Raw genomic sequence first — 27,053 nt, forward strand, 5'->3', positions numbered from 1 at the left:
ACATGCCATAAATTGACAATTGCCAAGATAGTTGCAGCAGCAGCAGCAGCAGCAGCTGTTGTTGCCACTGCCACTGCTGCTGCTGCTGCAACACCTAATGAATTGTTAACTGCTTCATGCCACATGCTGCACAGAGAGAGACACCGAGCGGAGGGGCAAGGAGACGGCGTTACTTTTGGCACACGTGAATGCTGGCCAAATCGCCAAATGGCCAAATGGCAGGCCACAACAATCTGGCGACAATAACCATATTGACTTGTTACTAACAAAAAAAAACGGCAGCAGCAGCGGCAACAGAGCGAAACCTTTGCAGAGGTAGAGATCGAGGGAAGGAGGGAGGGCGCAGGGGAAGCCAAGGGGAGGGCAGAGACTGAAAGGAGACTTCAGTTTCAGTACGGAGCAAACCGCAACGTTTTGACCACAAAAACAATCACAATATGTGGTCCAAAGCCTAGTTAAATTGTGGCCAAAAGACATCAATGGTGGAGTGTGGAGGAGGAAAGAGGGGAGCAGAGGAGGGGCTGGTGTGTGGTGTGTGGAGAGGTGCATGCTCCAAAGACAATGAATTGTTTAATTTGTTGCGATCGTGTTGCCTTTGACAACGTTTTATCGGGTCAGCGATGGGGAAGGAGGAAGGAGGCATCGAAGATCCAAGAGTGCGGGGATACGGGACTTGTCCAGGGTTTTACTGAGATCTGTGATCTGGAAGAAGTCTATGCCGTGCAGCGGAACTTGATCAGCGCTCAAGGATGGCTTTCATTCATCGTTTTTGGAGTGCTGGCTTCCGACTATCGCGACAATCGGCTCGGAACCTATCAAAACCCTATAAAACCAAAGTTTTTGTCTTATTTTGGCTTCGTTTTTCTTCCCGATTCAGTGCGTATTCCTATCGATATGTCAGCTATCGAAAGCCATCCATCCTGCACCAAGACAATGGATCGTGGTATGTATTTTTACGCTCCATTTTATGCCTCATGATCACCACAGCACTAACGTATGAAGACGCTGGTGAGCGCACCCATTGATTCTTCTTCAATCTTCACAAGCATTTTGATCGTGGTTTCTTCAATCTTTGATCTTCGTTAGTTTTTATTCATTCAAGTTTATTTTTACTCCATTCAGGACTCTTCTTACTTCATTCTGGTATTCCTTCTTCATTTTTGTAACTCTACTTCCCCTTTTTCTTCATTCTTGGTTCTCTATTCCCCTTTGACTTCCTTCTCTGTTCACTTTTCCCCTTTCTTATTCATTATTCCTGATATATTTTTCCATCATTCTTCAACCATAATTCTTCCACCATCATTAGTCTCCTTCAATCTTCTCCTTCATTCCTCTCCTTCATTCTTCTCCTTCTTTATTCTTCTATCTTTCCTAGCCTTCTTTCTTCTCCTTCATTCTTCTCCTTCTTTCTTCGTCACTTTATCTTCATTCTCCTTGAATCTTCACCCTCATTGCTGCATTCGTTGCATCTATCGTTTGCTTGCCTCTTTCCTCAAGTCTTAGTCTCTTCATCCTTCTTTCTGCTTCAGTCTTTCTTCATTTCATTTAGTACTTGCTTCTTCGACTGTGTATCCTTTTCATCCATTATCCTGCTCCAAACATTTGCCCGAATGTCAGACCAGACCCAAAATGAATACATTCCGAATTCCTTCGCCTTTGCCATTAACTCTCCTCCGATCCTCCGATCCCTGGACTTCTCCTCCTCCTCCACACATGTACAGACATGCAACATGCCACAAAGGAACGTGGAGGGAGACAACAGCCACAAGAGTGCGACAGATGGCGACATGGAACATGGACACCGACGACCAAAGACTCGACGACCGACGACGGAGGCCACAAAATACGAAAGACAAAAGGCAACTCTTTTTTCGTTTTTTCCCTCTCCTTTGTGGAGTTTTTGTTTTCCTTTCGGTGCAAAAGCAATTAGAGAAGTGCTCCAAAAACGATGGAAACAAAACAAAAAACGAAAGTTATCGTGAAGTTTGGCGGAGTGGACAAATTTACGGAACATGCAAACATAGTGTCGCCACCTCCCAACGAGGCACCCACCCAGCCCCCAACCCCCCAACCTCTTTCTCCCCTCCTCCTTCTCCTTCTCATGCTGCTGGAAAATTTGTCTACAGTTTATAAACAATTTTTCGGTTGAACCCCGGACTCTATCTTCGGCATTCCTGAGCATATGATAAATGTTTCGTGTTTCGTATGTTGCATGTTGTTGTTGTTTCTGTTTTTTTTGCAGTTCGAACACGTTTTCCACATGTTCTGCGATCAGTTTTTTGTTTTGTTTCTTTTTTGGGGCAGGGAGGGAGAAAAACTAGTCCCGATTTTCGGCCACGCCTCTCGTTAGGGCGGGAAGTCGTTTGTTATGACCCACCTAATCGCCAGGCAGGCGGCAACACTGCAGGCAGGTGACAGGTGGCAAGGCTGTAAATAACCCCTCCCCAGCCCCCGCCCCCCTAGCACTCGATGGCCACACCTCCCCTCCACCACTCCTGCCTGACTGCCTGCCCGGCTGCCTACTTCTCTTAATTTAAGAGGCCAGCAAATTAGTGGCTTAAAGAAAAGAAAACATAAATTACGATACGGCGTCGAAATGAAACCAACAACAACAATAACAAAAAAAACTTAATTAGTAAATGTACAAAAAAGAATGTGGAACGATGGAATATGGAACAGTATAACTTGCAACAGTGGAATATGGAACGGGATACAAAATGAAACAGTAACAAATGAAACAGGAGGATGTGAAATGTGAACCACAAAACCGTGTAATGTGAAACGGTGGAATATGGAACGAAAGAATGGAAAACCGTATTGTATGGAATAGGAGAATCTCAACCGGTGGAACATGGAATAGAAGAGAGTGAAAAGATGGCGAAAGAACTGAAAAAAAGAGTTCCTTGATATACAAAAATCATCTCCCGTCACGAATTTGGAGTTAAACGTTTAAGTTTTCAATGTTTTCCGTTCGATTCCACTAAGTTTCTGACTCCATGACCATCTTTTTCAATTCTCAGAATTTCCTTTATTCCCATCTCCATATATGTACATATATCCCATATATTTCCTAGTTCTATTTCGAAAACTTCTTGTTCAATACCAAATCGATGTATGGCCTATTGCCACAAGCTACGTTTAATATTCTCTATCCCCAAGAGTCTGATTTCTCGCTGTTCCTTTTCCTTACAGTCCATTTCCTTTCGTTCTTTCCCTCCTTCCGTGCTTTCCTTTCATTCCATTCCTGTTATTCCACTTCACAGCCTCTATTCTTTGCATTCCACTCCTTCAACACTTCCCATTCCCATCGTTTTGCTTTGCCCCCTTTTCGCTTTGTTCTCTTGACCCTGACATTGACCCACTTCCGTTACCAAGTACAGTTGTGCCCTCCTTCGAGTAGTTAACCCTCTTGGCAGCAGTTAGTCAAGATCAAAACACCCCATTCATTCATTCATTCATGACAATGCCATATCCCCCCGTCCCCCTTCCCCCCTCCCCCTCCCATTGCCACCCAATGAACCCCATCATCAACTCGTTAGGCTACTCAAAATCTATCATTCCTGCATGACAGCTACACAAAGAGAGAAGAATTACAACATACGAGACGACAGACAACAGACTCCGGACTCCGGACTCCGACTCGGACTCTTCTCTTTGCGATCAGTATCTCAATGTAAAACTTAATTAACAGACAATTACTCACATAATCGAGTGTGAAATGTTCGCAAATTGTGCGAAAGTCGAAATTCATTGGACAATCAATGACTTTTGTGGCGCCATTCGAATCTGCAACGAGACACAAAAAAAGAGAGAAGGAAAATGCGTGTTAAAACAAATAAGCAAAAGTGATGTGAAAATGTTTTGAATGGAGCGGAAATGGAGTTTGACAAATGACAACAACAACAACAGCGGCAGCAACGAGTGGAGCAGAGTGGAGTCGACTCGAGTCGAGTCGAGTGGAAAATGGGGGAAAATTGTTTACCAATGTTTGTGATATTAGCACTTGGCGGGCGAGCGATTGCATAATGCAGGAGACGCAGATGGAAACGCAGATGGAGGATGGGGGATGGAGGATGGGGATGGCAATGGGGACCGAGGAGAAGGAAAGCAAAAACCGCAAAAAAACTGAGGCATAATAAACCATCAACTTTTACTCTCGGCAACATTTGCTTAGCAACATTTTTGCTTTTGCTGATACCCTAAAAGAGGCCAGGGATATGATGATTTCCAGCAGACGGAAAGCATCAAAGATTCTATGTGGCATACGGATCAATCAGCATCGATCCATCACAATCTATTCTACATATATTCTCCTGCCCAATGCCTCATGTTCATGCTGTTTTAATGCTCTAAAACTAGTATTTTGTTGGTACGCCCCGTCCTTCTGTATTTTAAGGCGTTTCTGCTCCTTTTGTTGTATTTTTTGAGCATTTGCTACATTTTTTTATGGTAGGTTTTAATATTTTCTGATATTCTATATGTTTCTATGGTATTTCAACTGGTATTTTTCTAGTATTCTCAGTTCATTTGAGGTATTTTTTAGGTTTTCACATGGTATTTGTTCTCATATTAAACTGGAATTTTTCTAGTATTTTTAGTTAATTTTTGGTATTTTTTAGTTTTATTTTGGTATTTAAATTGGTATTTTTTATTTAGTATTTTCAGGTAAGTTTGAGTTTTCTATAAATTTACCAACAGACATTTTCTTAGTATTCTTCAAATTCATATTTTCTATGAATCTTCTAGTATTTTCATGACACTTGAATGGTATTTTCTAGTTCTTTTATTGATCCACAAAAAGGGTATCAATATCTTCGGCTAGCCGCTGAGAACTGCCTTCGTTTCTTGTTTTTTATGGCAACCTTTCGCTATGGCACTCTCCTTGGGCCTCGGCAAAGAGTGGAGAGTGGAGAGGGGAGTGGGGAGTGGGGAGCGTGGAGTCGCAGAGATCTCTCAGGCCTGTCTCGAGTGATAAATCAGCTACACCAACAGAAAATCACCCAAGAAAACCAAAAAACTCCCACAAACCTCCTTCAAAACGTTGCACGACATTTTTTCGTACACATTCAACCCCCCCCCCCCCCCCCAGATCCCTCCCGCCCCCCTCTGCACCACGAAAACAAAACCACTTCCCCCGAGGGCGTCTCTGCGCGGCGCAGCAACACAACAATTCATTATCATTAATTATATTTGCACTCGAATTTGCGATGGAAAAACCCCCCATAGCCCCCATAGCCCCCACACGCCCCACCCCCCTCCATTAAGTTTGGAAAATCATGAAAAATTGAACAATGTCGATGAAAATTGAAAACAATTTCTGTGTAAAATTTCAATATTTCTCGTCATTGGCCGTTAGGCTTTCGACATTCAACAAAACATCAATCCCCCCCTCCCACCCCCCTTTTAAAGACCCCAAAAAGAAGAAAACAATACCCTCCCAAAAAAAAAGGGCAAGAGAGAGACGGAAACTACAACTAGGGAGAGCGAGAGCGAGAGGGAGACACAAAATATGGCTCATAAAACATCGAGAAAACCGAGAAAAATCAGCAACAAATCGCCAAACAACAATTTATTGGTCGCATTAACCCCAACGAACTCTCTCACTTTTCTGGACCTATTCGGGGGAGGGGGCCCAAAGGGGGTACTGGGCCAATGGAGTGGGAGGCGGGGGACGGGGGGGCTTGTGGGTCTCTGTTGCAGTCAATCGATGAGCGCGCGCGAGTTGTGAAAATATCATTTACAGGCAATTTGTAAAAAAGCAACAAACAAAACTGCAGGCCAACTGCAGACTTGGCGAAAATTTGCACGAAACAAACAACAACAACAAAAAAAACGGGGTTTTACTTTGGCAAACAACAAAAGATGGTAGATGGAAGAGAGAGGGGAGGGGAGGGGGGTACTCTTAGTGGGGGGTGCGGGGAGGTGCCCCCTCTCTGTGGTCAAGTTGTTAAAGTCGGAAATGGGCACAAACGTCGATCGTCAGCGGCCGACAAGAGGCAGCAGAAGAAAAAAACAATGACGACCGTCGACCAACGACCGACGACAGTGTCTCCAGGCGATAATTGGATCCCTTTCCCAGTGGTGCCCCGCCATGAGGGGGGGGATGGATAGAAATTCCATTCGAGCATTTTCTTGTCGAAGATTTTGACACATGTCGAAAAAAAAGTGTGAGGCGGGAGAAACAAGGCACAAAAATCGAGTGGAAAAAGCCAAAAAGTGTTAATAGTTTAAGAGTGGTTTAATCAAAGAAAAACAGAGGGGGAAGAGCAGCATTAGCACCTCCCAGAGATCTGCAAGAGTGATTCTCCCTTGGGCACTAATGCCTCTTCTAGTGCCTCTTTTATCTGCTTGGAAACAGTCACCAGTCACCAGGCTCGTATTTCTTGGGGTAGAACAGTAAGTCACACCCAAAACACATGTACCCAAGGGGTATGCCACCTACTGGCCCCTACTGTACCGCTCTCCCTCGCTCCCAAGCCCCACTCTGGCACCTACTGTACTCCCCCCCATTAGATAAGTGCCTTTTGTACGTGTAATTCTAGAACCCTTCTTGGGCGTCTCTTCTCTGGGGAGATCTTTTGTTTTGTTTCTGTAACTCAAAGCCACACAAAAAGGCAGATGCGTAACCAGAAATTCTGTCAACCACAAATTTGTGGTTGCATAAACACACACGGAAACACGGAAACACGGCAAAGGTGAAAGATATCCCCCATCATGGGAGGAGAACTCCATTCGGGAGAATCCCCTGTTTCTGTCCCTCTCTTCAAACGCAACGCAACGAAAGTGAAAGAGGAAGAAAGACCTGTGAGAGCGAGGGAGAAATGCATGCATTCGAAATGCAATAGAAAGTGAAATGCGTTGAAATCTTTTCGAGAAAAAACAAAAACAAAAACAAATACAAACCCCTCCAATGCCAAATGAGAGTCTCCTCCTCTGTCGCCTCTCCAGATGCTGACTCTCAGATATGCAGCTCAAAAGATACATTGTTTGGGGCAGGGAAACCCCCCCTCCCCCTTCCTCCTCCTCTCTGTATCTTTCCATGTGACCTTGTTAGCAAATTCTGTTGACGTACATCGACGACATCGAGCCACAAACCATCCTTGGCTTCTCCCCGCCGCCAATGAAATATTTGAGATTCACTTTCAGAGTCAGTCACAGAGCGGCAGCGACAACAGGCACAACATTATAACGAAAGTCTCGTCTCAAAGCAGTAAAAACAATGCACAGCCACACACACACACACATGAGAGAGATACAAAGATACACAGATGCATTGACAATCCATAGATAAAATACTTTTTTAACTATGACGCGAGTCCCAGTCCCGACGACGACGGAGACGGAGACGATGGCCAACTTCTCAATGGCTGAAAAACAATGACAAAAGTCTCTTCGGCTACTGGAAAGTGGAAAGAAAAGGGGGCGAGGAAAATCAAGAAAAATAAACTCAAACACAGAAAGAAAGAAAAGCCACCCAGCGGGCAAGCAGAACCCGGATATACCCTTCGATTGTCAATGGACGTCGCGACGTCTGTTTTCGATGATCTGTTATTGGGAGTCCCTTTTTTGATCAAAATTCTTGCCAGAAGAGAAACATTTTTGTCGAGGCACACGGGTCTGAGTTCACTATCGTATAGGCCTCTGACAGATCAGCAAATATTTTAATTGTTTTGTTTAAAAAATAAAAAATTATAACAAAATATAATACAAATAAAATAGAATAATAATGAAATATACATATAAAATAATAGAACAATATTTATAAAGAAAATTTAATTAAACAAAGTATAATAATTTATATAAAATAATATAATGAAAAAATTAATAAACAAAAAGTTTAATAAAAAAAAACATTATAAAAAAAAACAATGATAAAAAAAATTATATTAAAATATATGATAATAAAAAAAATAGCATACAACAACAAAAAAAATACTAATAAAAAAACAATTGGAAAAACATCAAAAATTACAAAATTAAATGTATTTCATGAAATTTTTACTAGAAAATCTGATTTTCATTGAGGGACTGTGTTAATTTTTAGTCAAAATATCTTTAAAACCTTTAAAAAAAAAAAAAAAATCTTTGAAAAAAGACTAATCAAAAATAAACTTAAAAAAAAATAATCGAAAAAAATCTTTAAGAAACATAATTATAAAAAAAAATCAAATATAAAAAAAAATTTGTAATCAAAGAAACAAAGAAAACACTGGACATCCTCCGCTAAGGCTTCTAATAAAAATCCCCATAACCCTGTAGAAAGTGTATGACATAAAAAATTACAAACAAAAAAAAAACTGTCGTCAAGCCGCTGAGGAGATGTGTGGGCTGCTGCTGCCATTCGGCATTCGGCATTCGAGGCAGGCACCAAAGAGTCGGCTGCGACTGCGACTGCGACTTGGAGTTCGACTTCGACTCCGAATGAAATGCCACAGATTCGTTTTTGATAAAATGCCACAGCAACAAGTTGTAGAAATAGCGAAAGAAAAAGTGAGAATCCGATGAGCAGAGACAGAGACAGAGGGAGAGAGAAGTGCACCTTGGAGAGAGGAGGAGAGGAAAAAGCTACCTGCAAGACGATAAATCTTGCAGATCGTTGGACTGTCTCCCGTGCGTAAGAGTGGGGGAAAATCCACACAAGCACAGAGACACAGACACGGAGACACAGAGGCATACATACATCCAATATATGTTTGTATAGCATTGTAATGTCTGTGTTTTCCGATAATTGGGGCAAAACTTATGCTTTGGGCGCCGTGGTAATTGATATGTTTACAGCTTTATTTTTATTCGCAACTCAATTAAAATCACATCAAGCTGCGACACAAGCAGGCGGCCATAAAGAAAGACAATCCAAACAATTAGAGCTGAGATTTGTATTTGTTTTGGCTGGCATCGATCGCATCGGTGCACTTTCGTTTTCATTGCTCTTCGATTGCTTTTCCAAAGTGTGAAAGGTTCACAAGTGATTGTTGTTGATTGTTGATTGTTGATTGGAGCGATCTTCGAGTGGGCTCTAGTCGTCTCCTTATGGCCAACCCAGGGACTTAATGATGCCCCAAAGTGAACTTAAGCCGAGAGATAGCATCGCTCGATCGGCGGCAAACAGATGTGCCATCCAGTTAGCGGTGATCTGAAGTGATCTTTCGCATTAAGATACAATCAATTGGGTCTAGGAGAATCGAATTGACACACAACATTGACACTGAATGACAGTCGTGTCTTCACTCGTGTTTTCAATCTTCAAGTGATCTTCGGGCTGCAGTCAAACTAATGATCATTGCTTCGAGCACTCTTCAGTGAACGGAGGTTTCATTCTCAATCTGATCTGCAAGTTCTTGCACTGCTTGATTTATTGGCGATCTTTATTGACACCAAACGATCGTTTCTTTGCTTGATTGAGGTCTCCATTTGGGCTATGATTCGCCTAAAGAGATCTTGAACCTTCGCAGGTCATATTTTAAGCGATCTCTGGCTTCCATCTCCTGTGATCTTCACTGACATTTGATCATTGTTTTTAGGTGATCTTTAGCTCCATTTCTTGTGGTTCTTCATTGATGAGCTGATCTCTGATTCATAGATGTCTCTTTTCAGCTTGCAAATGATCATTGCAAATGATCTTCACCCTTCATGGCCCACTGAAGATCTTTATTGTTTGATTGATTGAATGAACCTTTAGGGTCAGGCTTCAGTGATCATAGAATCTATTAGTTATCATCTTTATGTTTACAGAAACATAGAAATCGATGTGATCTTTGGGCTTTGAGGTAATCCTCACATTTTACTTTGACGAGTATTTGATCCAGTGAGTATTTGATTGAATAAATCTTTGAGGGTACAATATCCTCTGAGATCTTCCCATCTATCGTTTGGGTGATCTTTAGGCCGTAATCTGGGCCCACCTTTGGAGGCCTATTTGTTACATTTTCCATCTCTGATCTTCGTATTTTAGGCCGTCTTTTTGCAATCTTTTGGCAAACTTGAGACCTCAAAATCGTCATCTCCCATCGCTTAGTATCCAGTTTTATTTCTTTATGATTTTTAGGCTCGACATTTAGGTCGCTTGGCTGTCGATTATGTAAACTCCTCTCCACGTCTACGTCCACAACTTGATATGTGAGTTGTGGCTCTGGTTTTGACCGACTCTCGAGTCCGAGTCTCAAAGGTGGGGGGCACGGGCACCCTAGATACGAGTACACAGGTGTACGTGTGTGTATCGGCAGTTGTTGCTCTGATTGCTGGCCATAAAGGGGAGCCAGAGTCGCAGATACATAGCGACACAGAGACACAAAGTAGTCGAGCAATTAAAAAGGCATCAAACGCACTGCGGAACAAACAAGTTTTACAGCAGAGTCGGAGTCGGAGCTCCATCAGGGGTGCCCACCACAGACACATCATTGAAATTGAGATACTTGTTGGAATTTCCACAGAGAGGAGAATCGCAGGAGCCAGGAGCCAGGAGCGTGTTCCTGGCATCTGGAAAATGTTCGTTAATTGTGGAAAATGCACAACTTTGCCATTGTCACAGGCACAGGCACAGGCGCTGAATGCCGACTGCCGACTGCCTGGACTTTTACTTTGGCCACACAAAAATGTTTCCTGTGTGCCTCCTCATCAGAGGAACAGCGACAGCAACAGCACAGCACAGCACAGCACAGAAACAGCGAAATGGAGAGCGAGAGACATGCAACATGCAACATGGAATCGCTTTTTGTTTCTCTCTAATGATTAATTGACTTTTGCACCCAAAACACGTTCGATCTTTGTTTGATCTTTGCTTCCTTTGGTGCCATGGTGCATGCCACCTCCTGCTGCACCACTATTTTTCCTCTTTTGTTTCGATTGGAAAATTGCTCTTTTAATTTCCACCGACATTTCTCGGCCCGATCGTGTTGTTTGCAATATAAATATTTATTCATTTCTGCCAAATGTCCATCTGTTTTGCGGCGCTGCAGTCCTCGAGATGGTGGCGTGAGTCCTCCAGTTGAGAGCCCGTGTTCCTCGAGACAGAGTTGCTAACGAGAAGAGAGAGAGATGATAGCGAGTCTAGAGGAAAGGATAGCGACCAGACATGACAGCGAGAGAAGCTGTCAACGAGAGGAAGCAGAGGAACAGACAGAGATGATAGCGAGAACAGATGATAGCATGAGGAAACGACAGCGAGTGGCGATGTAGCGAGTACTCAGATACTCTCTCGATGATCTATTATCCATTCTATTCTCTTCACATCTCCAAGAACCTCAGGCTCCACTCTCTTCGAGCCTTCTCCCCGTCTCGTGTCACGCCGTCATCTCCGCTCTCCACTCATTGTTTTATATTACGTTTATCCGGCGCGGATGGGGGTAAATCCCCCGTCTCCCGTGTGTGTGGTGGCTCTTGGTTTGCTTTTCTTTCGGGGCAGCTTGTTGTTCGTGTGATTAATTTATTGTTCAATACAATTGCGTATGAATTATTGAGATACCGTCAGAAAATGACATGCAACGGCCGCCGACGACGCCGACGACGACGGTGCCTCAGGTGTCTTACAAAATCCTCCATCCTCCGATAGCCCCGCTCCCCGCTCCCCGTTCAACTTCCCACCAAAAGATCTCATTGTCTGATCTTCAAGGCAAACGCAATTCGTAGCTCTCTTTGTGTACGTGCCGAAAAAAAAAGTGCATATTCATACGAATATAATGCATCTGGCAGATACATTCATATCTCACTCTCAGCACTTTCACAATTCATTCAGAGAGTGAAAAAGCATCGGTCGAGAGCCGAAAGTGTAACTTACGAATGGGCTAATCTTGTGATTATTGCCATGATTATGGGGGTTAAGCTATGAATACGAATACGAATACGAGTGCACCTCCGCGCACCTCCAACACCTCTGCGCACCTGAACCTGAACCTGAACTTCAGATGGCTTCGAGTTGATTGGGTTTTTCGGGGTTCGGTGAAATCTGTCGGGGTTTCCCATGGGTCACCACTCAATTTGGGTCACTTTACACTCCCTCAAAGTCTGCCGGGGAGCCCCCTCCCCCCCATGTTTCTTTCCAGCCAACAGCTGGACAAACAGTATTTCTATTTCCAGTCTCTGGAGCTCCCCAGAGGCCAACCACATGTGTCCTTCCTGAATGTCAATGCCGCCCTGCCGCCTAGACCCTGTTCTGTTCTGTCCCGTCCGCAGTTTCATTTTTATGGTCTTCTGACATGCAAGCGTGCTACAGTTTTCGTATACCCTTCAAGAAGTCGGGTATTCGCGGTTTCAGCAGAGGTTCGGCAAGCATATTCTATGGTATAGAATCATCATCAATGGAAGAGTCAGTCAATGGCCATCCCTGAAACAAGGTACGTTTTTAAGGCTTTTGGAAAGGCATCTAAACCCTCGACCCACCAATAGCCAGAATTCTATCTCTTCCTTTTCCCCTCAAGCATTTTTTGTGGGCTGCTAAAAAAAATTCGCGGCCATCGCGTGTTTAAGCCAAGTTTAGAGCAAGCCGGCGGCAGTGGCGTTTGTTTTGTTTTGGACTTGTTGTTGCTGCTGTTTGTTACCCCCGAAAATTAGTTGAAAGAAATAAAAGGCAGGCAGGGGGCGGCAGACGGGTGGAGACGCTGAAACGTTGAATTTTAATTAGCGGCACTTGTGTCTGGCTACCCAGTCGTTGACGGAGGCGTTCGAAAGGGGTGCATGGCGGAGGTGAGGCATGCGGCATGAGGCCTGCGGGTTATGAGGCGTGGCCCAAGCCCATAAATACTATACCAAACATTTAACACATTTTTTAAGCCAAAACCAAAAACAAAAACAACATTCGACTTTAATGATTATGCAAAAATTAATGACAACTCTTTTAGTATTTTAAGTATTTTCAGAGGTTTTTTCACCATTTTTGTATAATATATTTTTAGTAGTTATATGAAATTTTTCTTATATTATTTAAGTATTTTCTGGTATTATTTTAGTATTATTTCAATATTTTCAATATATTATTTAGTATTGTTTCAGTATTTTTTGTTATTATTTTAGTATCATCTCAATTATTATGCTGTTTAAGTGTTGGCACTATTTCAGTATTTTCTAGTATTATTTCAGTATTTTGTGGTATGTTTTGTGTAATATTGCAGTACTTTCTGGTATACAATTAAGTATTATGTCAGTATTTTCTGGTATTCTTTATAGTATTTTCTGGTATTTTTTTCTAATGCATCACGGATGAACTATCAAGAGACTTTTCGTCTCTGAATGCACAAAATTCAAGTATCATAACGGTTTTTTCCTCCGGTATTTTTTGTCAGTATTTTTATGGTTGTGCAACCACAAGGCATGCCATGCCCCAAAGCGAACGTTCAACGACCTGCCCGTTAGATGGCGTTTCAGGCACTTGATTTTTTCCCTCTCTCTACCGCTGTCCCGCTCTCTTGCTCTGTCTCTCTGTCTGTCTGTCTGTCTTTCTGTGTCTCGTGTCTTTCTCTCTGGCAATTTGCATTGTTAATCTTTCATTTTTTGCCATTTCTTTTAATGGTAATTAAATGGTCATAAATCAGACAACAGCCAAACAGCCAGAGAAAATGCCAGCCAAAGTTTTGTGCATGCGAGGGCGGCCGGTATTCCGATTGAAAGTATTTCAAATTGCACTTAATGACACTCGAGATATGGAGGGGGGGGGAGTGGGAATGAATGGATGTATGGGCCAGGCCAATGCCTCAAAAATGAGAGAGAATCGGCATCGCTGCGTTCCTAAGGTTCAACTTTCCATTGAAAAGGCACATCATAACCCTAGAAATCGGCCACAATGGAGGGAAAAATTACTCGAGCAGTGAAGGAAAACCTAAAAACATCAATCCAAGGGCAGTAGTCCTTAAAAATTCCATTAAAATTTGATACATATGCAGTATTTTTCGTTTTTCTGCATAAATTTCGTTGCTTTCGAGTGAAATTTGGCAACATTGCAGTCAGAATTACTCTCTAATTGATCAAAGTTCACCATTGAAAAGATTTTAGCAAAAGAACATGCAAATTTTCCTTGAAATTTCCCTGATTTTCCATTCTTATGTTTATTTCCTGAAAATGAAGCTTTTTTTTGTGAAACTTTTTTTCTTTCTAAAACTTCTCCACAGTGCTCTCTCTTGACATAGTTCTAGGTTTCCCTAGAAATTTGTTGGACCTTTTTCCTTGCAACATTCTTTGTGAAATTTGGCAACATTGCACCGAACATTTCGTACAAACAACTCTCGAAAGGCCTCCTTTCGACCATTTGCAACCATTTTCAAGCATTTGCCGCATGTGGCACTGCCCAACTCATTTGCATTTCGCACTTGCAGCCCCTGGGGCACGGCTGGCCGGGACAATCTCCATTAAGAATGCAATTTGCAAAAGATCAACCAGCCACCAGAGACTTTCTGTCTGTCCGTCTGTTGCATGTGCAACCTGTGGCACCATCACCGAAATGAGTGAATGAGTCGCCGCGAGGTTCCTTTCCTACGCGGAAAGCCACCTGACAAGTGGGTTTTTTATTAATTTGTCAAGAGTCTTTTTTTGGTTTTGTTTTTGTTTTTGCGGGGCTGATGGGTGAAATTTTGTGGCCAAAAGAAGACGAGACAGGACGGACGACCGGAAAATGTTGGCAAATCCATGGCCGGTGAAAATTGAAGAATCACCAAAAGAAATTAAGGTTGTGCGGGGAAATCTGAGTCAAATGTGCGAACAGAATTCATGGCAATCGCGAGAGAGAGAGACAGTTGGAGATTTTCTCTTTTCTCGAAAAACATCCAAAGTCCGAATATGACATTTCAGTATTTTATTTTTATGGACGGTCACACTGGCGCCACGGATAACATTCGCGGCTGTATGTGTGTGTGTGTGTGTGGGTGGGTGGAAGCGAAATTACATGATATATAAATTTTCATTTCATTTCTTGAAGAGACATGAAAATTTACATTTCACATTTGTTTTTAACAGAGAAACGAGCGAGGCGGAGCTGCAGCGTAGCGCCATTGCGGAGGCGGAGACAGTAGCCATCGCCCACTGCCCACTGACTGCTGCCTACTGCCGATGCTGCTGTTGCATGCCACACTCTATGCAATGCACTTTTGCTCTGGCTGCTTCTGTTTCAGCGCCAGTCAGCGACAAGTGAATGGAGGAGACAGGACAGAGGCTGGCTGTGTGGCAGACACCCGCATTGATTTTTCGACTGCAAATCCTCCTCCTCCGCCTCGTACACCTCCTCCTCCTCCCTCCTCCTTTTGCTGCTTTTCCCTGGCTCTTATTTTCATTTCCATTTCATTGGACTCTCTCTGTGGCAGCTTTAATGAGTCTGATTTCTGTCTCGTTTGCGAAAATTGCTGTCTGAATCGCCCGTCTCCCCTCCTACCTCCTCCCTCCCCCCTCCGGCTCCGCTGCCGTCTCCGTCTCCATCTCTGTTTGCCAAGGTGAAAAGTCCGCCTGTTGTTTGAGGAGAGCTTTAGGTTAATGTTAATGTTAATGACGTTTTTAAGCGACATGACGTGATGCTGCAACTGCCACTGCCACGCTGCCACTCTAGCTGGAACTCTGCTGCAGCTACCGCTGTGGCCTCCGTTGCAATAGCAATTTTAATTAATTTGGTTGATTGTTGCAGTGGCAGGCGGCAGGAGGAGCGACACAGCAGACCCTTTGGGACCACAGGCACAGACGAGTGCCAGACAAATGATAAACAAGCCTTCAGATGGCACCGATGATCAGAAAATGATCAGCAAATGCTTGGCAATTAATCAAATTTATCTAGGAATTGATTTCCCCAGAGGACGAAGGGAACCCCCGGAGGTCTCTTTGATTTCAACGGACTTCAAACCGATGGAATTTCCATGGGAAAACATTATGTGCACTTCTAAAAAAAGATCTGAAGAGTGTCCTTAACCCATAACTTGGCCAAAAGCCCAACTAATTTTGATCGGGAGTGTCCCTTGGCAAGAGGAAAGGCTGGCTATATCCTTGGCTATATCGTTCTTCATCTCATGGGATCTTAAAGATATCAAAATAGACCTTCCTCTGCTCTCATTTCTTTCGTTCTTCTTATTGGTTCTTCATTGCCATTGTTCCCTTTTCTCCGATTCCATTTCCATTGTTCCACTATTTGCGCGGATTTCTTCCATTTCCAGGGCGTTCCATGTCCCCGTTTCTGCCCCTTAACCTTAGGCCTTATCGAATGTTGTTTGAATATGCAAACAGGATATGCACACATTCTCCCTCTCCTCCCCTTTCCCCCCTCTCTTCTGGCCATTGTAGGCTTTCTCCAAATAAAACTTGAATGGTTTCCACACAGAGACACACATGTCGTTCCCAGGAGTCCTTTGCCCGGGAAAATCCCCATTTAATCAAAGTCAAAGTCATGCGGTGTGCATGTGCTTGTCTCTTCGCTTCTTTCTCCTCTCTAGTGAGCTTCCCACCCCCTCTGTTCCTCCCAGCTCAAATGTCATAAGCCTGACAGCAGATGGGCGGAAAGTTGCACTGCAACTCCCAGAGAGAACACCCCCCCTTGCGCCCTATCTTTCTGGGGAGGGCTGCAAGAAGTGCATTGTCAGTGGGTGTCGACTAATTTCTATTGATTTTAGCTTTGAGGAGGGGGAAGGAACTCTGCCTCGCCTCGTCGGATAAACATTGAAATATTCTATCCATCTATTGCCATGGAAATGGGGGAGTGGGGCATTCCCAAGTCGTCTAGGAATCCACATGAACTTGACCCCCAACCTCCCACACGTCCATCACTCAGTCCGAGTCTTTCTTCCATCGAAAGAGAGGGAGAGATATCTATTCAAAACTAATTACACGCTTTAATATGGGCGGAGTTGGAGGGTGGTCCCGAGGTGTGTCGCGGCGTCTTCCCTCTCTTTCTCTCTCTCTCTCTCCATTGCACCATTACACCATTACTCAGCGATATTTTGGGAGTGTAAATGCAGTCATGGATACCCCTGCATACCTTTTTGTTTCTCTGCTTTTTTTCCCCCCTCAAATGCATCATCATCGGTGTTTGCCTAACGGTAACAATACTACGATATTGAGGAGGTGGAGAGATCGGGGGGAGGGGAGATGGAGAGTGCCACCACCGCCCTTTTCTTTCAATTAGAATTTGATTTGTAATCGATAAAGAGAGTGGGGTGCTGGAGGGGGTGGGGTGTGGAGCGTTGGGTCGTGATTCGAGGCAGAACTTTAATTACTTTATTTGGAACACCCAAACACCCAAAATATTCTCGTATTCTTTGAATATTCAGCGGATGAAAGCTTTTTCCCCATTTCTTTCTTTGCCTCTCATTCTAGGGGTGTTCCCCTTTCTCTACGCACTTTCTTTCTTTCTTCTTTCCAGTGTTCCTCTTCTGGGTTTCTAGTACTTTTTTTTCTAGTTTTCTTGTATTCCGATAGAACGCTTTTCGTATTTTTCTAGTATTATGTTTCAATTCTTCCTTCAGTGCTCCTCTACTGTTCTTCTGGGATTACTTTAGAATTTTGTAGTATTTTTATGGTGTTCTAGTATTCCTGGTATTATTTTAGTGTTTGGAGTTTCTTGTTTTCTTGATATATTTTTTGAGTATTTTTAGTAATATTTATATTTCAGTATTTTTTTTAAATATTTCTATTTGAGTATTTTCTTTAACTATTTTAGTATTTTTTCAGTTTTTGTAGAATTTTGTATTATTTTTTAGTATTTCATTTAGCAGTTAGTTCAGTATTTATTTAGTATTAAATTCCGTATTTATTTAGTATTTTATATAGTATTTTTCTAGAATTTAATTTTGTATATTTTGTAGTATTCTTATATTTTATTATTTTTTTCATCAATTTATTTGCATTAATTTCTCCAGAATTCTTCAAGTACCAATCTACAATTCTTTTGTTATGCTCCTCCACAGTACACACGTAGCATTCTTCTAATCCGCCTCCCCAACTTGGCTTCCTTCCCGCTCTTCCCGATCTCCCTTTCCATTTTTATTCGTTCCCTTCACTCAACAGTTACAGCCACACATTCATTGTCACAGTTACCTAATCTGATTTATTCACTGCCCAAAAAACAGAAACAAAAACAATAGACTCCACCAGTCTGCCCCGTCAAGTGCTAATGATGCAACAAACGAATCTTTCTCCGCATGATCTTCACTTGATAAACTTATCATTCGTTCGTTCATTCATTCATTTGTCTCGCGTGTCTCTCTAATTAATTGTCGGTTCCAGTTCCAGTTCCAGTTGCAGTTCCCGACCATGGGGAAATCTTTCTTCTGCAAGATTTATACGGCTCCCTGCCCCCCACCTTTCGATAAGGGTTACCCCACAAAAATATACGGTGTTCCATTTCGCAGCAGCGGCAGCAAGCAGATTAAGCAAGTCCCGAAGTGTCGGGGAGTGTTAACTGGGTCAATTGGAAAGTTGGTTTTTATTATCTGTCTTTGGGCCGTATATTTTTTTCTCTTCTGTTTGTAATCTCTGATGGGAAGTGCGTGCAGCGCACGTTGTGGCAAGTGGAGTGATGGCGCGTGATGGGGAGTGCTGAGGAGTGGAATGGAGTGAGCTCTTGTGGGCAGACAGGTACCTCATGCTCGGTGTACGCGAGACCAGAGGAGGCGCAAGAGAAGGAGGCGTGTGTGGCAGGCAGGTTGATGAATGGATTTGGTTTACTTTTGGTTGGAACAGGTTGCTGCTGCTGCTGCCGCTGCCAGTAGAGGAGCCGATTCCGTTTCGGTATCCCATCAAGATGATATATACCCAGGCGCACCCTGAGACCCTACAAAATTGTTCAGAAATCTCCAGCACATTTCTGGCAAACTTTTCGAGTGAAATTTTGGCTGGAAGTCTTTCCAACGCTTCACTGCGGCTTCTGTGCCGCATCAACCTCCAGTATCACGTCGATTTGGTGAGAAGAATACCCACCAAAGTCATTTCGGTTGAAAAACCTTTGAAAAAATGGTCTCTGGCTCAAAGCCAAAACCATTAAAGCCCCTCCCCCTGCCCTCGTGCTGGTGCGTTATCATGGCTTGACTTTGGTAATGAAATATTCAAATGACAACAAAAACCAGAGAGTTGTTGGCCAAGCAATAGACCAGACGAGACCCACAGACAGACTTCTCAAGCATACGAGGAAAACTCAATTCAATTTCAAATGCTAATTGCGTGCCAAGAGCATTGGACAGACGGACGGCATAAGCGGAACGACCCTGAAATTCCCCCGAATGGAGGGTGGGGTCGGTGGGGCCCGTGTCGATCCCATATTAAATATCGAAATATCGATTCCAATGGATAGATGCAATAGATTGAATTGTAGCTCAGTTTGTGGTTGAATTCGACGCAAGATATTTCTTAATGCAGGAAAGTAAATAAGAAATAGATTAAATATGGATATAACAGCAGGTATTCTCGTATATCGAGGGGTTTTAAGGGACGTAGACACCGATCAAGAGTTGTGTTTATTTACCAAAAGATATCTGTACAATATGTAAGAGATGGATTTATGGGAAGTGTTTTCTTATGGGAGATGCATGTAGGACATCTAAACAAGTTCTCATTTTAGTATTTTTCTAATATTCTGACTAGAATATGTAAAGTATTCTATTTTCTACTTTTATTATTCTCCTGGTATTCTTTTAAGTGTTTTTCTAGTATTCCAGTATTATTAAATATTTTGCTAGTATTTCTAAATATTTGCCTAATATTTGTTTAGTATTCTCCTGGTTTCCTTTTCAGTATTTTGCTAGTATTAATTTAATATTTCTCTGGTATTCTTTTGGTTTTATTTAGTACGGTGCTCATTTTAGTATTTTACTGGTATTCTTTTTAGTATTTGACTGATATTTCGTTTAGTAATTTGGTAGAACTTTTTAAGTATTTCTCTAGTATTATTTAGAATGGTATTTGTTTAGTATTTCGTTTAGTATTTTTATAGTACTCTCTTTTCTACTTTTTAGTATTTTTTAGCATTCTTCTAGTATTCTTTTAAGTATTCTTCTAGTATTCTTTTAAGTATTCTTTTAGTATTCTTTTAAGTATTCTTTTAAGTATTCTTCTAGTATTCTTTTAAGTATTCTTCTAGTATTCTTTGAAATTTCTTTTGGCTTCTTTTAGTATTTGTCTAATATTTGTTTAGTATTATTGTAGTATTCTTTTAGTATTATTCTAGTATTTTTTGTTGTATTTTCTAGTACTTTCTTAGTAGTTTTCAAGTATTCTTCGACCTCTCTCATTCTATCATTAATTTTCTCATCTTTTTCAATCCTTCTTCATTAACCTGCTCTTTTTCCTCAAAGATTCTCCAATTTATTGTTGGTTCGATAATTTCCACATGCATATCAATAGATTCCAATTGATACAAATCCCCAAAAGAACATTGATGCATAATATCCAAGTGTTTCCAAGTGTAATACAACCCCAATCGACCTTTGGAGAGCTCCATTCCACGCTCCGCTGACAGCCATCCATCCAATCGAAGGGAGAACTTTATAGTGCAACATTTAATAGCCTACGAAAAGCGGCAGACACGCATGGAAGAGGCAAAGAGGCAGTGGAGGAAGGGCACCTCAACAACAACAACAACGACGAAACGTGGGCGTGCGTGCGAGTGCTCAATGAGAGTAGCAGACGACAAATAAAGGCCCCCCAATGGAGGGGAGCCCCCAACAAACATAAATAAAAACTTTAACAAAGTTGCGACAGTTTCAAACGATAGGAAAGTGCAGTGAACGACGATAGGAAGGGGAAGTAGAGTGCCACAAGTGACCATTAAAAGCAATTGAGGCGCCACAACAGCACATGGAGGGGGCGATTGAGGTGAAGCCCCTTTTTAATGTCTCCATTAAGGCCGTCAACAGTGCGTGGGTTTTTCGTTGCTCTTCAAAGAAGAGGCACTTTTCCCCCGTCTACAACTCGAGGTTAAAGGCTTTCCCATTTTGGACAGTAAAAAACCTTCAAAAAAAAGCTCCTTTCTTTGGCCGCAAAACCCTATGGAAACCTCCTTTGCTTTTTGCTTTTCCCCTTTTTTGCATCTACAAACATCCTCTTCTTGGGGTTTTTGCTCTTTCCAAACAATTTGCATCCTTGGACTTTTCCCATGCTTTTTCATGCTTTTCACAAAAAGGAAATTAATTTATAGAAAACATGTTGGGTTTTTTTTTCGGCCATGGGAAGCAGGAAAAACTGCATTGCGTGGAGGTTTTTCCCTCTCCGCTCTTTTTTTTTTTTTTTATTTGTTGCAATTTTTCCACATTGCTGGCAGAAACTGTTATTGTTTTCCCATACCCTTTTCAAGGAGGAGGTATAGCGACTTTTTCAACAGATTTTTGGAATAGAGACTCCATAGAGTCGAATAGGGTTTCGAGGAGAACAAAGCGCGTATATCATGCCCCCCTAAAGGGTATCAAACCCCTCGTACCCTTCCTTTCGGTGTTGCTGTTGTTTTTGTAATGGAACATACTAAATCTCCTTCTCGATTTGGCTCACCCACAGATCATCAGCATCGAAAAAGTTCCAAAGAGTCGAAAGAAAATATAATTTTGGGATGAAAAACTTCTGTAATCTTTACTTTACTCTGATGATGGGCTTCTTCTACTTGTTTTTCCAGCTTTCGAGGAGGAAAATCTCATATCTGATGCCATCATTCGCCGAAAGGGTATCAAGCACTTCGTTTCTTTTTTGTTTCTTTTGTTCGTTGTTGTTGTTTTTGTAATGGAAATTGTTTTGCTGCTTCTTAAAGTTTAAGTTAAGTTTTCTTTTGACGGTCTTTTTCCTCTGGTGTCTTTTTTTTTTTTGTTTTTTGCAGCTGTAAACTGGTTTTGGGGGCAATAATTGAGACATAACTGTTGTTGTTGTTGTTGTTGTTGCTGTTGTTGTTGTTGCTTTTTTTAATGCATTTAACATTTTCCTTGGGAATTATGTCAGTTGGTTAGTCAGAGGGGGTGACAGCGAGTGGATAGGGGGGAGAGGGGAGTGGCAGAGGCGGAGGCAAAAGTCTCTTCCTTTAAGTCTACGATCCATTGGCACGCACAATGTGGCTAAGAGAGGGGGGACTGAGGCAGAGAGGGGGGACTGAGGCAGGGAGGGGAGTGGGGCAGAGGGGTTGCAACATACAGTCGTGTTTTTTCCATATCACTTTTATGGGAATCTGGAACAAAAATGCATTTTATTATCTTCTGTTTTTTTTTTATTGTTTGCTAATTTTGAGAAATCTTTTTCCAACGGCTTTTGCATCACTTTTTTTTTAAGTAAAGAGCGACGCGGCATCCATCCCTCTGCTATAATATGGAATTATACGATAATTTTATACAGTTTTCCCCAATGGATGGGCCCTTCGAAGCTACAAAACCAAACCCCATTCCACATTGGCTTCCATTTTTATACAGATTCCTCCTCTTCAACGATCCATCCATCATTCATCCATCAACTGTTTTTCGTATCTTTTTGGCAGTAGAAACATCCCTTGAGCGATCGTTCTCTTATATTTAAATTCTTCTTCAAGGGGAGGTTCCCGTTCTAAGACCCAAAAAAGAACTTAATTTAAGAAATTTTTAAAAGGTTTTTCTGTAAAAATCGGAGCCCTCAAAAGTCATTTATCTAAAGAATTTTTTCGGTTGTAGAAGCTACCGGGAGGGGCTTCTTTGGTGGGCGCTGTAGCCGACATTTTGAAATATTTTTTAATGAAATAAAAATTGAATAAATTACTTCTTTTAGGTACAAATAAAACCCACCAAAAACATTTTGCGGAATACTGAAATTTAGGCAATTTTGGAGCCTAAGAACGGGTAGCCATCTCCCCTTGAAGAAATTAATTTTTTTTAATCTTTTGCGAACCACTGGAAACCACTGAAAACCAGTTGCATGCATCATTTCTGTGAGTAATTCAATTCCTTTCGTTAATCTCCCGAACAATTCCTATAAATACTCCGCCCGCAGAACGGAAAGGCGGACGGGGGACGGGGGGGACGAGGGGGGGACTGTACTTCCCTTGTGGTGACTTTTAGCTCGAGCAAACGATATGCGGGCTGCCTCTCCCTCTCTCCCAACTGCCCCGTTCCCTTGTTAACCCCCTGCTGGTCCCTGCCTCAATTACGCTTTCCGCCCCCTCATCGTCCATCAGCAACGGACTCAGAGGCGGAGGGAGCGCTCGCTGTCAACATATCGCCATTTGTTTGTTCCATTTTCAGGGAGGGGGGGCGATTGTACAGGGCTTTAGGGGGCACGACAAAAGTTCTGACATCATTCTGTTCGGCGATTGAGTGTTCCCAGGGTTTTCAGTGATTTTCTTTGATTTTCTTTGATTTCTGTTCCGAAAGGAGTGGCCGCCCCAATCCCCAGTCCCCAATCCCCAATCCACAAATCCTGAAAATCATATTAAATTGTTTTTAGCAAATTTATTACTGTAAACCGAAAGACATGACAGACATTTTCCACTGGGGGCAGAAGGGGGGGGGGGGGGGGGAGGCCACGCACCGCATAAAAACAAGCTCTGGAAACACACCTAAAAGAGGGGGAGAGGAGAGTGGGCAGGGGGCAGGGGGGCAGGAGGAGAGCTAACAGAAAATGTCAAATTGCCAGACAGACGAGAAGAAAAAAAAAAAAAGAAACAGTTACGAAAAATTTGAATGAATGAGACGCGCAGCAGCAGGGCAACGGGGGGGGAGGGGGTAGGGGGGGAGCACACGCCAAAAGGGGGGGAAGAAAAAGAAGGCAAATAAATGAATCAGCGAACAGGGGTTGGGGGGTGGGGGAGGAAGGAAGGCAAATGATTGAATGAACAACGGAATGACTGCCTGAATGAATGAATGATTGAGTGAGTGTCTGTCTAGCCAACAGAGTCTCCATCTCCGTCTCCTGCTGCTCCCACACCCCTCCCCCCTCCCACCACCCACTTCCATCATTCCTCCATGGAGGCCTCATGCAAATGCATTTCAAGCGTCGTTTTGGCGATGCAATTGGCAAACAAGGAAGCAAAACGAACGGCGGCTGTCAATTCCCAATGATCTACCCCCCACCTACCCCGCTCCCCACTCCCCCCCCCCCCCACAAGCTCTGGCTCAAAGAAGAGAAGAGGAAGGAGCCACAAGAGACAGCGAGAGAGCGAGAGAGAGGGAGGCAGAGCATCCTCGAGCCGTCTAGGCGACGCCATCAAAAGACAAACAACAGAGCCACTGCCCAAATGGGAATCGAAGCATTTGATACCCTCGATTCGGTCTGTGGCTACATTTTTCCTTTCTTTCTATTTTCCCACCCAAAAATCTTGAAAATTAAGCAAAAATTAGACCTTTAAATCAATATAAACCTTTTTTGGAGTCGGCAAATGCTTCGCTTTCCCCATTGCCCCCTTGGGAAGGGTATGCCCCACAAACGGCAGGAAAATTAATGAAAATGCAAATGGAAAACGACACTCCACTCGACTCGACTCCACTCCAATCCACTCTAGACTCCACGCCACTCCGCAATTCAGAAAAAACTGCAAATAAAATGTGGACAAAATTTGTTCAGGTGGTGGCTCCACTCGATCTTGGAGTCCAAGAGCTCGATTCCGTCTGCGTCTGGGAGTCCGATTCCCCGTCTTGGAGGTGGCTTACATTTGCCTCTGTGGCTTAGTGGGTCAGTGACCTGCCCACCTCGACCCCACCCTCATGGAGTCCACGTAGTCCGTGTTATCCCAACAAAATGCGACTTTGATAAACGATTTGAAATGAAATTTCATAACCGACGACGACGACCCTGACACGCCCTGAAAGATCAGAGATCGGAGAGCAACAGGGCACCAGGGCACCAGAGAGGGGGAGGGGGACGCTCTCTAATGATCTCTAATTAATTTAATGGGAAACTTCAGGTCTGGCAAGGTAAAGGGATTTCTTCGTTTGATAAATGAATGGGGGGGGGGGGGATGGGTGCACTTTGAACGCAGAGTTTTCTGGTTTTCTGGGGAATTTCTGAACCTGGATTGCAGTGGAGATCGTTAGGTGATCCCTAGATCATTAGAAGATCATTTAAGAACCCTACAATTTAAAAAACTCGGGGGATAAAGGATCCAAACAGTGATCTATCATCTGAGGCCGATCGCTCGATCCCTCGATTGCCAGTCTTTTAGCGGGACATCCCTTCAACGATCCCCTGGAGCATCCCCCCGAACCCATCCAGTCAGCCATGACACTGTTATTGGATTTATCTTTTTGAAAGTCCCCTTCAAAACGGGCGGGAGTTTCGGGGGCAGCAAAGGAGGCGCTGTTGCCGCAGTCAGCATAGTATTTGTTCTCTCTTTGGAAAAATGGCGAGCATCTGGTCGAGGGCCTGGCACATGTTCGACGCAGTGCTGGGTCCTCCGCCGAGTGGCAGCATCTCAGCGGAATCTTTGCCAGAAGATCCGCCATCGGCCGCACCAGCAGAACCGCCAGCGGCACCGCCAGCGGCACCGCCTGCGGCACCCGTCACCCCGGCGTGGACCTACCCCCAGACACAGATCCATATGCGGGTGCCCACCCCCACGGTGTGGCCCACAAAGGCCTCGCATCGCAGCAGCCAGCGCCGGAGGGTGGCCTTCACGGGCAGCACCCTGCAGCATGTGGCGCATCGCGAGACCGTGAACCACGGCGAGACCTCGGGCTTCCAGAACTTCGTGCGCGAGATGTACGAGGCCTACTACAAGATGAAGCTCGACCAGGAGTGGCGGGGGGGCCGGCTGGAGGACGAGTTCCCCATACACAACCGCAGGCTGAGCTTCAAGGACCTGGTGGTGCTGCAGCGCGTCGCCCGCGACATGTGGCGCCGCATGGCCAGGGACCGCCGCAGGGTCTACAAGGAACTGGCCGGGGAGGTGAAGCAGCGCCGGCGCCTGCGCCTGCCCCCCGACCCGTACAGGACCCCCGTCACGCTGATGGGCAAGAAAAAGGTGAACAAAACAAAGTCCCTCTACAAATGGACGAACGAGTTTGAATGAAAACCAAAAACCAAAAACCAAATTGGAGCCACCTCCCACGCACAGTTTTGGAATTTTTCAATGAAAATTCGCTCAAATTCCAGCCTAAAAATACAAATAAAAGAAACGCAGCTCCAACACCCCCACAAACCCGATTATTTGTGGTTTGAATTCCGTATTCCGTATAGATCGCCATCTGCCGCAGACCTTTGGGGCTTTGTTCGATGACATCCGCAATTACATCGAAAGTTGGGCCCTTCCTACGCTCCAAAGACGGATCTGCATACGATTACCATTATCGATTATTGTCTTATCAAATGGATTATCATTCCCCCCATATCCGGCCTGCGCCTCCGAGGGGAAATGGCCTTAACGTTATGTCGTTTACCTGTCCGCAAGGGCGACAGGGGGAGAGGGAGGGGGGAGGCGGAAGTACACTTCAGTTTTCCATCTTTTCCACTCACCTAAAAAGCAAAAGAAACGAGAATTTTTGATTAGTTTTATTCGGTATTTGAATCGATTTGAAAATCCCCAAAAACAAAGTTCAAAGTGCAATAAAGATACAAAGATACAGCATTTGAAGGAGAGATGATTATGGGGCATCATCGGGAAATATTTCGAGACTTGCAGGTCTATAAATAATCATGAGTTCCCCCTCAAGGAATTTGCCAGCTCAGCGATCCCCGGGACCTCCAGCCCCACTCCACTCCACTCCACTCCACTCCACTCCACCCACTTTTTATGTGCAACAAAATGTGTCATTCCACACCTAAAACGAAAACGAAACCAAAGCGAATCCACTGCCACATTGCACTGCATGGAGGAGGTGCAACGAGGGCGTGACAGGCAACACAGGAGGAGGCGCCTCCCACCGACTTCGATCTGTGCTGTGGTGTGACATTCTCGTGACATTTAAATGGTTTCGGGAATCGGGGAATTTGTTGTTTCCGTCCCCCTCGTGTGGGAGTTGATTTGTGCCCCTAAATGGGTCACAGATTTGCTGCTTCCCCCCCCCCCTCCCCAAAAACAAGAGTTCTTCTTCGCATAAATCACTTCCTGATCCACCAGCAGCTCCTCCTCCTCCTCTCCCTCTCCCTCCTCCATCGCCTTTCTGTTTTCCCTTCCTCCTTCCCCCCCCTCCCCCTCCTTTCTGTTTTGTTAACCCCAATTCCAGGGCCAC

The 27,053-nt window shown here is 43.7% G+C and overlaps 2 protein-coding genes across 6 annotated transcripts in view; one reads left to right on the forward strand and one right to left on the reverse strand.

The window, feature by feature from the left end:
- LOC108151110 (nuclear anchorage protein 1) overlaps positions 1-27,053 on the reverse strand; it is a 139,634-nt gene that overhangs the window by 98,610 nt on the left and 13,971 nt on the right. For 3 of the 5 annotated variants that reach the window (XM_033386980.1, XM_017279511.2, XM_033386977.1), the window contains exon 1: positions 3,704-3,791. The exons of 1 other annotated variant lie outside the window; for it this stretch is intronic. Coding sequence is in view for 1 of the 4 variants with exons in the window: in XM_033386979.1 (XP_033242870.1) it covers positions 3,704-3,751 (48 nt within the window). In the remaining 3 variants the exon portion in view is untranslated. Of the gene's footprint in view, positions 1-3,703; positions 3,792-27,053 lie in introns of those variants that run through there. One more of the 5 variants, XM_033386979.1, reaches the window with a different exon arrangement.
- On the forward strand, positions 25,125-26,016 carry LOC108151111. Its single transcript, XM_017279516.2, has one exon. The coding sequence runs from the start codon at positions 25,226-25,228 to the stop codon at positions 25,892-25,894; it is 669 nt and encodes a 222-aa protein (XP_017135005.1). The 5' UTR covers positions 25,125-25,225; the 3' UTR covers positions 25,895-26,016.

The sequence above is a fragment of the Drosophila miranda genome, chromosome XR (genome assembly GCF_003369915.1).
Source record: "Drosophila miranda strain MSH22 chromosome XR, D.miranda_PacBio2.1, whole genome shotgun sequence".
Lineage (NCBI taxonomy): Eukaryota > Metazoa > Arthropoda > Insecta > Diptera > Drosophilidae > Drosophila > Drosophila miranda.

What these genes read in the sequence shown, in the direction of transcription:
- LOC108151111 (XM_017279516.2), top strand. Translation starts at nt 25,226, where the DNA reads ATGGCGAGCATCTGGTCGAGGGCCTGGCACATGTTCGACGCAGTGCTG.